This window comes from Branchiostoma belcheri, unplaced genomic scaffold, assembly GCF_001625305.1.
Source record: "Branchiostoma belcheri isolate BF01 breed outbred unplaced genomic scaffold, Haploidv18h27 scaffold419, whole genome shotgun sequence".
Lineage (NCBI taxonomy): Eukaryota > Metazoa > Chordata > Leptocardii > Amphioxiformes > Branchiostomatidae > Branchiostoma > Branchiostoma belcheri.
The window spans coordinates 16,656-28,401 of NW_017804042.1; the positions used below are offsets into that span (position 1 = coordinate 16,656).

An 11,746-nucleotide genomic window follows, 5' to 3' on the forward strand; every position below is an offset into this window, starting at 1 on the left:
CAAACCAAACTTCACAAATTTCAGAAACAGACTAAACTAGAGTTCCACGATCTAATACCTTTGCCAAATGATGTTAGCCATAATTTATAACTAATAAATTATAGATTAATCCCCCTGATTGTGCAAATAGGACCATATATTGCATCAATCATATCTGTTGATCATATTCTACACCAGAAGACAGTCTTAACTTATCAAAGAATGCCATTATAGCATTTCTTTATAAATTAAAAAAAAGTTCTTTCTAAAAGTAGGTTTAATTATGTTCACCTTCACATAGCTTTCAAATATCCCAAGTATGAAATTCCAGGCAGTTACCACTATGTAATTATAACATTTTCTCAATAATTCTGCAAAATAAGTCATCATTTGCATAATTGATATCTGCCTGTATTTCTGCCGTTCTTAATTACATGACACAAGCTTGAATAGTCCTATCATGGAATGCGGCTGATTTATAGATTTTCCTCATTAATTATACAAATTACATTGATATTTGCATAATTGTAATATTATTATGTCAAGCATCACATCAGCTACCTACATGCCAAACATCACGACGATCCATCAATCGGTTCTTGAGTTATCCGACTTTAAACATTTTTCAAGGCCCCTGCAGTTCCAGAGCAAGCAGCTAGGGGGTCTAAATTCACGTCACTTCTTTCCCAGCACAAGAGCTACCTACCATCCAAATTTAGTTACCCTAGCATGTCATCACGAGATATCAAAACCGGAAGTTCAGCTGCAGTACCATAACAAGACGCTAGGGGCCCCAAAATCTAATCAGTTTCACGTCTCATGAAGACCTATCCACCTACTAAATATCAGGACAATCCATCTTAGTCTTCCTGAGTTATCGTGTTCACACACACACACACAGACACTTTTCATGTATTATTATGTACCATTGTATGTTAACTATTTTATGTATCGTATGTGAATAATAAAGTTTGTAAAATTTTTTTTTTTAATTTTAAAAATCTGTCACCAAACGAGACCTGTACGATGCAAACCAGGAAGCTCTGGACTGGCTGGAGCAGTGGGCCGACAAGATATGATGATGATGAGCCGATTAAGACAATCCAGGTATGTCAAATTATCAAGTTAGAGAACTGTTTAACTTTTCGACATTTCTGTGAGAATGTGGACACGAATCAACACGTATATATGGAATACAATGACAACAGTTCTAGCATTTGATAAGTTCTAGCGTATGGCCTTGAACTCACGTGAACATTTAAATAATAAAACATGTTACATTACCTCTGACAATGAGCCTCATGATGCCCTGTTTTGTATCAGTGTCCCCCTGATAGTAGCACTCATAGATCCCCTCATCTGAAGACTGGACACTGGCTATGGTCAAGCTAAGTCCGTTCTGTCCGGTTAGGACAGTCCCCCCGACTCCGCCCTTTCTCCACTCCAGGGTACCCGTCCTATTGGACTTCTGTACCATCTGTAGCGTCACGGGGTCTCCTAGGCTGGCGGTTACTGTGAAGGCCACAGGCCAGACATCGGCTGAAAGATTATGTAAGGTATAATCATTGATGAAAAGCGAGATGGTCGATTCCAAATTCTCATCAATGAAGAATGATTCAAATCATGTACACTTGACCCATTTGGGGAATGTAAAGAGATGCAGACATATTCAGTAAAAAATTGTGTACTCACCCTGTGATTTCATTTTGAAGGTGATAGACTTTTCTGTTTGACTGCTGTCTGGGGTGTTTACGCGACAGGAGAATGCCCCGACCCGGGTGTTACCAGCTCTATTCCACATCCTAACACTATAGCCTCCTGTTACTCTGCTAGAGCTTCTCCATCGTGCAAATCCCGTTCCTGAGCCAGTGTCAACCTCTACACCGAACTGGTACCCATTCTTTTTGATGATGTTACCCGTGTAGTAGCAGTACAGCCAGGTGTCATCGGACTCATCAAAGAACTGGTACTTACTGACGATGGTGACGTCTACTACACCTGAAGAAACACATAAAGTGTTTACTAAACTCTTCAGAACGTATTCTATTTTCTAATTTTGGTTTTATCTGTTTTATCCCTTTTTCGAAAAAAATTCTTTTAAAATTTAGACAAATGCATGCATTGAAACTGAGCGAGAGAAGCATTCAGGTATCTTAGCCATCCTGCCCTTTTTTTTACAAATGGTAGCCTTAACAATCCCTGCCATTTTCAACGACTAAAGATTAAAAGATATTTCTATCCAAAATTCTAATTTATAACTACAAGTAGAGGATAGAAAAGAAAAAAAAACAACGTAATAGATTACTTACATATAAAATGTAGGAGTTAACATTAGTTCTTTGTCTAGAACTGTCCAGAAATCATGCCTCGGGCAAATAATGCGCGGATGCCATCCGATCCAGAACCGTGCCTGATCTAAACCCTAAACTATTAGGGCATGGAACTAGATATAATATATATATAACATAGATAATATAATTATATAGATATAAAATATCTAAATATTTGAATTAATTTTTTCGGACCAGGGGTATGCAATAGAAATAATTCATAATGCACACAATAGCATGCAACTTCTAGCCATGATTATTACCTCCATGAGGAATGGATGTCTGTGTGTCTGTGTGTGTGTCTGACTGTCTGTCTGTGTGTGTTTCCGCAACTTTGTGGTCAGCATAACTTCAGAACGCCTTTATGGATTGCGATGATATTTGGTATGCTGGTAGGCCTTAGGAAGCCAAAGGTCAAGGTCGAATATGGGCCTCCTGGTGGATGACCTTGGTACTGCAGCAGAACTTCCGGTTTTTGTATCTTTTGTCCTGAACATGCTATAGTCTTGATATTTTGGTGACAGATAGCTTTTCCTGTCAGCAATAAGTGGTGTGAGTTTGGTCACCCTAGCAGCTTGTTCTGGAACTGCGGGGCACTTTCTGGCGAAATGTTTAAAAGCAAATAAGTCCATATAGAAAAAACATATTTTCATCATTGTTGGTGTGTAGGTAGCTGAGGGAGAGATGTGCAAAATTAAATGCAAATTATGCAAATGAGGAATTATTTTTGCATAATTAATAAGGAAATTCTTTTATTACAGTTTTTTTACATTATACTACTTTCATACCTGTAATGTATGTAACCTATAGCAGGCGAAACATCAACAGATACTAGTTATGCAAATGATGACCTAATTTGCATAATTGATGTGAAAATTCTATGATTTCTTAATGGTGAATGATGGGAATGTCTTGGGACATATGTAAGTTAATCAAAAGTTAACAGCACGATGAATATATTATGTTAATGCAGAGGTCATTTGCATAATTAAAGGAGAAATTTACATTTACATATCAAGCCCATATTTCATGGAGGTATGAGATATCGGAACTCTTGTTACCTTAGAATTTCTGCAGCTTTATTTTATTCTTTGTTTCAGGCCAAAGGCTCATATAAATAAAGGAGCAATAATAAATGTACAAATGCACGTAGACAAATTACATACAAAGGTTTAAAAAGTGCGGCCAGTACAGGCTTCGAATAAACACATCTGAATCGCAAACGGTGTACACAGTGCTGCTTCTCGATGCGAGAAGGCGCGTGACAAATGAATAGGACAGTTTGTGCCACCTGGCGTCGAAGGTGTCGATACGTAATGCACGTAACAGACTTGCTACGCCACCTAGGCTGGTTCATTAGCATTTTGAGAGCGTCATGGTATACTACCTCAAAACGTTGCATCACAACAAGATGGTCTAAACCACAGCTGCGAACAACAAATAGAGAGGATTGAAAACGAGGCTAGCCAAGGCGGCAGCGTTTTCGGTACACCGCAAACTATCAGCTATTTTTATACCGATTTCCCAACGAATCGTGAAACTGTAGTGTGACCAAAAGCACCATAAAGCCACAGAGACCAACGTACAGCGGGCAGAAGCGAGTTCTGGGTCTAGCTGGTGCTTCATTTCATTCATCTCCAGAAGGACGCCGGCCGGCGTCCTGACAACAACAAGACAACATGGCGACCGACGCGGAGGTGAGCTGGTCGACAGTAGTAAAGCGAGGAACCACCAGGGAAACGGTTTTTCCTATATTCATTATGGAGAGAGAAATTGTCACGAAAGAAGAGGCTTATGCAAATCCCATAAAGGAGGAAGAGATGTATCATTGTCTGATACAAAGCATTAATCCAGCCCACCTGAGATCAATCCAGAGAGTACGGGCCTTATGGAGGGTCTATCTACACAGTAATGAAGCGAGAGCGAAGTTGCTGATCGAAGGGATCACCGTAAGGGCTAAATCGGTCGACTGTAAGGAAACGAATCCTTTCAGCCTGAAACACAGAATGCAGAACATGAACAACACACTAATTACAATCAAGGACATTCCAGAATCAGCTGATGACAGCATTATAGTGGAATTCCTGACTAATGCAGGGTGCAAAACAGTCGGACGAGTGAATCACAGAAAAATCAGATATAACAACCGACTTACCAACTGCAGCAACGGAGACAGGCTGATTTACATCGAACAAAAACCCACAAAAGCCATACAACGAAATGTGAAGATTGGGACACACTGGGCGCGAGTCTTCTACAACGGACAAGAACTAGACCGAGAGCAGATAACTCACACAGCCAGCGACCAAAATAAAGCAAATGATGACACTCAGACCGCTGTCAGCACACCTACAACAGAGTCAAATATGGACTTCATTGATAGAGCGTATGAGGAGCATGTAAGCCAAACTGGAAAGGAAAATAATACATCCACCATGGGGGAATCCCCAAACACCGAAGATAAACAAAAACAATCAGAAGAAAGTGAAAGTGACGACAAGTCAACAGAACCTACGACCAAGAAAGATAAGAAAAAGAAAAAGAAAAAAAAACAAGGCAAGAAAAAACAAGACGACAACACAAAAGAAGATGACACACCGGTTATGCAGAAGGAGAAGCCAAGACAAAGAAGTAACTCACTTGGCGATATGGACGAAGCAAAAGTGTCATCAATCTTAAAATACCTACGAAAAGGAAAGGAATCTCAACCAGCGAAGAGGCCTCGAGAGCCAAGCTCGTCGTCCGAAACAGCACAGACATTGCCAACAAAAAAAGCACAGATGGAGGACCTACAACAGCGGGAAAGCTCATTTGCCGAGGAGGAAACACAAACCGCAGTGACATGAACGCTAATGCAGATAAAGCGACGTCATCTACGGGAAAGAAAGCAGAACGGACTAGACTACGAATATGGATTATTGATTAAGACTCTTTATACATACAGAGACAACAAACATACGTAAGTATTTGTTTACAAACATTGGAACTATGGCTCGACAAGAAAAATTAAGTGTACTATCCCTGAATACAAGAGGGCTAAGAGAAAAAGAAAAAAGAATGCAAATGTTTACATGGTTACAGCATCAAAAGACAGACGTAATCTTTTTGCAAGAAACGCACTTCACAGCTGAAATAATAGAGCAAATTAGGATGGAATGGAAAGGAAAAAGTTACCACAACGTTGGAACAAATTTAAGTAGAGGGGTAAGCATTCTATTTAAACACAACATATCTATTACTAAACAGGAAATACACAGTGATAACATAGGAAGAAAAATACTAATAAACTGTGAAATTAAAGGGGAAATGATCACTTTTGTTAACATCTATGCCCCTAACACACAAACCACTAGAAAGTGTTTCTTAAAAGAACTTATCAATTGGCTACACGACTACAATATATACGAACTTATTATTGGAGGAGATTGGAACACAATCTTAGATCTTAAGAAGGACAAGCAACCAGCTTCAAGACAAAATAATACATATTACACAGAGGCAGCTTCAATAATACACAACATTTGTAAAATATTCCAACTATATGATGTCTGGAGAGAAACATATCCAGAGAAACTACAGTTTACTTGGAGAAGATTGAAACCCTCAGTAGCTTGTAGACTGGACTTTTTTTTAATCCAGAAATCCTTTAAAAGTAGAGTAAGCGGTACCGACATCAGACCAGCTACACGCACGGATCATCAAGGGATAACAGTCAAAATAGACACTAAAACAGAAGGCAGAGGGCCTGGACTATGGCGATTTAATAACAGTTTATGCCAAGACAAGAATTACAGAAAAATGTTAATACAAATAGTGGAACATTTTCAAAATAGATACAAAGAAGAAGATAATAGAACACTGTGGGAACTATGTAAAAAGGGTATTAAAGAAAAAACAATTCAATACAGTAAACAAAAAGCGCGCCTTCGCTCAAAATGTGTGCGAACGCTCGAAAAAGAACTTCTAGATTTAGAACGACAACTAAACGACAATAACGAAATTTTACTAAAATACAACCAAGTAAAGGAACAACTAGATAAATTTTATAAGTACAAAGCAACAGGAGCAAGGATAAGAGCAAGAACAAGGTACTATGAAGAAGGCGAAAAGTCTACAAAATTATTTCTAAATCTAGAGAGAAGTAATAACAAAAAACACACAATTACAAAATTGATAGGACCAGGAAATCAAATGTTTACAAACAACACCGAAATACTGCAACAATGCAAGGAATTCTATGCAAATTTGTACACATCCAGACAGGTGCATGAGGATGAGATAGAGAATTTTCTGGGAAAGGTTGAAATACCACTCACCTTGTCTGGGGAAGATAATATTTATTTAGATAGCACACTGCATGATAAAGATTTCGAAAATGCGTTATCGCAAATGAAAAAAGGGAAAACCCCCGGCTCAGACGGACTTACTGTTGAGTTTTATCAGGCTTTTTGGGACATCGTAAGCCAATTAGTAATTAATTCTATTAGAGAAGGCTTGGAAAAAGGAGAGTTATCGGTATCTCAAAGAAAAGCCGTCCTTAAACTGCTACATAAAGGCGGGGAAGATAATAACATTGATAACTGGAGACCAATCAGCTTGCTTAATGTTGATTTCAAAATATTGACACAAATATTAGCGAATAGGTTAAAACCTTTTTTATCCAAACTAATAAATGTTAATCAAACTGCTTATATAAAAGGGAGAAGTATTACACAAAACATAAGACTACTCTTAGACATCATGACATACACAGCAAAAGAAAACATACCCGGATTATTGTTATTCCTCGATTTTAAAAAGGCTTTTGATTCTGTGGAACGAAATTTCTTATTTAAAGTGCTAGAAAAATACAATTTTGGAAATCAATATACGAATTGGTTAAAAACAATCTACACTAAATGCACAAGCGGAGTTATCAACAATGGCTGGATTTCTGACTTTTTCCTTTTAGGCAGAGGAGTGAGACAAGGCTGTCCACTATCCGCAATTCTTTTTCTTTTCGTAACGGAAATACTAGCATTATATATAAATCAAAACAAAGAAATACTAGGAATTAAAATTGTAGATGGTGATAACATAAAAGAAATAAAAATCTCTCAAGTTGCGGATGATACAACATTGTTATTAGGAAATGAAAAGTCTGTACATACTGCAATAGATACACTGTCTTACTTTAGTAAAATTGCAGGACCTGAACTAAATCTTAGAAAGACACAAGCTATCTGGCTTGGTTGTTGGAAATTCAGGAAAAAACAAATACACGGAATTTCCGTACCCCAAACACCAATCAAGTCTTTAGGAATTTATTTCAGTTATGATAAAAAAGAGTGCAATGAAAGAAATTGGCATGAAAAGGTTACAAAAATAGAAAGCATGCTAAACATATGGAAGAACAGAAAGCTAACTCTATATGGAAAGGTAACTATATTAAAAACTCTAATAATGTCACAAATAACATACTGTGCTACAGCTCTATTAGCCCCAGAACAGGTTATTGTTAAACTACACCGTCTATTTTATCAATTTTTGTGGTCAGGGAAGAAAGACAAAATAAGAAGATCGGTTACCATAGCAAACTATGACAAAGGCGGACTAAAAATGATAGATATCAGAGCACAAATCGAAGCATTAAACGCTGGGATTATTAGACGTCTTATGGATAATACATCAGGAGATTGGAAAATCATACCAAGTCTTTATCTAAACAGCATTGGAAGTGACTTTCTAATCTTGAAAATGCATTTTAAAAATAGATCAAATTCTCCCAATCTACACCACATACCCCCATATTATAAGCAAGCCATACTTAGTTGGCACCGAGCGGGTGGCGGAAACGTACCCGAACCAGTAACAGCTAACGAAGTCAAAAATCATATTATTTGGGGGTCTAGCTATGTCACAAAAACCCAAAGAAAAAGAAAACACGCATCATTATACTACAAGAAATGGATAGACGCAGGAATAATATACATAAGAGATCTGTTGGATAATAACAATCATATAAACGAATTACAGATACTTAACAAACTACACGATAAAAAAAATTGGCTTGCTGAAATGTACACCGTTAAAAATGCAATTCCGAAAAGATGGTTAGCACTACTGAACGACACCCAATGTCAAACAACAGAATGCACAGAACAAAGATTAAAAATACACAAACTACACATGTAAATACTTATACAGTATGCTAATTATCGACAAAATCGACAAACCACAGAGTGAACAAAAATGGGCTGTCATTTTTGATAAGAATTATCAAACTTTTGAACTTCCATGGATTGATATGACTATACATTTAACAACAGAAAGAAAATTATCAAACTTCATGTTTAAGTTGCTCCATCGAATACTTCCAAATAACAAAAATTTACATAGGTGGAAAATAATACCATCCCCATTGTGCCACATTTGTAAAGTAGTAGAGGATGAAAAACACATGTTTATCAACTGTATAAGATTGGGCAACTTCTGGGAAAGGTTCAAGAAACTTTTAAATGTATTAGTCAAGATTGACCTTGATTTTGAAACTTGTATTCCCATAATGGGAATACCAAGAACTGAGAAAATGTACAAAGGAGGCAATCACATGATTGCATTAGCCCTGTATGCCATATTTAAGTCCTGGATCATGTATAAAGAGAACGAATGTTTTGATAAAATAAATTGTTTTTCAATATTTTACAAAGATCTTAAAAACATAATATGCATAGAATATAACATATCAGATACAAACGCAAAGAGAAAGTGGGGTTACTTAATTCCCCTGGTAATGTAACATATATCTATTACATTGTATTGTATTGTATATAAAAGTTTGTACAGTTTGTAAATAAAGTTCATGGACAGGACCATGAAAAGGAAAAAAAAAACAACAACAACAAATAGATGAACAATGGGACATAAAAAGGATGCGGTTCACCTCTGTTGCAGAATTGCTGAATTTACGGCCTTTACGAATGGAAGTATCATCTGACATGTTGTAGGTTATATATGGACGATTAGTATATAACAGAAGGATCAGAAGCCAAAGCGGTGCCATAAAGTGTAGCTGAGATGTAAGCGTTGGCATGGGAATTAAGACATAGCAATTAGTTACAAAGTAAACTTGGCTCTAAAAAAAGAGCAGCAGGGAAGCCGTGTTTTGCTTACTATATCGAACAAGAGGTTATGCTTCGTCTCCAGCACGCCTCGAGGTCGATCGAAAACATATAGAAAGGGACATGGAGAGAGAGAGAGAGAGAGAGAGAGAGAGAGAGAGAGAGAGAGAGAGAGAGAGAGACTGAGAGAAAGAGAGCACCTATACTAGCGACTAGAAACCAGCTATTTGGGTCACAGCCAATAGCACTGTCAGAGATCTGCATTGAATTCTGAAAACCTAAAACATTTCCTATTCAGTACTATATATAATTTGCATGAACCTGTACATATCTTACCTAGGAATGATAGGATACGTATAGCTAGCTGAGTAGGCTTGGATAACAACTTAATTTGAATAGGGAATGTTTTTTTGGGATACTTGTTTTGGGCGCCTATACACTGAGCGATCAACAAGGAAACTAAAAACCACACTCACCTGTTATGATTGGTGTAAGGCAGACCAGAAAAAAGACAACCGTCAGCCCGTGGCGCTTATCGCACACCGGGACTTCCCGGGCGGTCTTCATGCTACTTTTCGTGCCCAATGCAAATTCACGTCTTTACGTACAGATAGGTCGAGGAATAGTCCATTTGAGCAACTCCGAGCGATAACCGTCCCTGTTGCTGTTCAGGTGCCGAGGAAACGACTCTTACTCGAAGCTACTTCCCTGTGTCGTCATGGGAAAAGTTATTGTTTATGTTCAGTCGGTTCATCTCAATGTTAACCCACCAGGGGCACGTTTACGCCCCAGCGACTACCGGTAAAATATGCATCATTACACCTGGTAACCTTAAAATCAGCGTTTTATACAGCCTACTTGTAACCCACTGCCAAAAAACTGCTAAAAATCAGAAATGTCCAAGCAGAATTTTACATTTAAGCTGAATTCATTTCCAAAGTAAGCCAAGGTTTGCCGCGCGTTCTGCATGGATGTTTACAAGTTATTTTGTTCCTCGTCTCACTGTTTACATTATTTAGCATGCCTGTCTTTCACTGGGATTCAGCAGGACAGGTGGTGTTGGCAGTGTTTTAGGCCAAACTCTATAAATCGTATGTTTCACGTCACCAAAACACCTGTACACAAATTGTTTTTCCCAGATAACAAAAAATAAACGATCTTACACCTACGTGTAATATTTACCCTTTTTAAAATTTCTCGTCTGTGCATTTTTTCCACTGGATGGAGATAAGTGTCTAGCATATTTATGGGGCATTATTTGACTTAACGAGTAACGTTCTTTTAGTTTTGCCGAAGTGCACAGCAAGAGAATAACTACGGAGGCACAAACAAACACACAAATAGAAAACCAGACCTCCCTACACGAAGGTAATAAAAAAATTGTACCTAGGAATCGGGAGGACAGTATGAAAGACCGTCATTTGACTTGTGATAAAACTCTTGCTATCAACACCTTGGATAGGTTCTTTTTGTATGTTGACTTGTTATAAAACTCTTGCTATCAACACCTTGGACAGGTTCTTTTTGTATGTTGACTTGTGATAAGACTCTTGCTATCAACACCTTGGATATGTTCTTTCAATATCAATTTTAACCCTACCTAGACCGGGCTTTTTTTGACATGGGGGGACCGGGGGGGGGCGTCTTTTGACCCCCCTAAGAACTCGCGAACGGTATGTCGTATGACCACCAAATTTTCAGAGAATGGTGTACTAGTGAAAATGTATCATATCTACAATTTTTATGTCGTTATGACGTAATCTGACGTCATTATGACGTCATTGTGATTTTATCAGGCCAAAACCGTCCAAATAGGTTTTCCCTGAAAACTAAATGGCATTCAACATAACTACCAAAAATGTTTATGTCAAAATATTATGGTGTACTAAGTCTTATGTTGCCCATAGCAACACCGGTGACGTCATAAAATGACGTCATGCATATTTAAGATATCCGCCATTTTGGATCATCAATCTTGAATTTTCAAAAATAGTTTTTTTTCATGATAAAGCCTAAAATACATTGTAAACATACTAAAGACCTTCATTTAAACCTTTTTTGGAAAAAGAAATGGAAGTATTGATGAAATTTTAATGAAAATAACCTGTATATACCTGTTCTAATGATATGGTCCGCCATCTTGGATTTTGGCCAATGACGTCATCAAATTAGCATAAATTATGCATATTTAATGATAAAATTTACATAAAATTATATGGGATGTTATTAATATTAGAAATCATGAGTAACTTGACATAAAACCCATAAAATTCTATTGTTGAAACAAAAAGTACTATATTTAGCAAAAAATGCCTGTCAGAAACCCGTTGCCATGGC

The 11,746-nt window shown here is 37.5% G+C and overlaps 2 protein-coding genes across 2 annotated transcripts in view; one reads left to right on the forward strand and one right to left on the reverse strand.

Annotated features, from left to right (window-relative positions):
- Positions 1 to 11,746, reverse strand: part of LOC109477968 (multiple epidermal growth factor-like domains protein 10) — a 47,163-nt gene that overhangs the window by 5,686 nt on the left and 29,731 nt on the right. The gene's annotated exons all lie outside the window — the stretch shown is intronic.
- On the forward strand, positions 3,781 to 8,455 carry LOC109477971. Its single transcript, XM_019779424.1, has one exon. It carries the CDS (start codon positions 3,989 to 3,991, stop codon positions 5,153 to 5,155), a length of 1,167 nt encoding a protein of 388 aa, XP_019634983.1. The 5' UTR covers positions 3,781 to 3,988; the 3' UTR covers positions 5,156 to 8,455.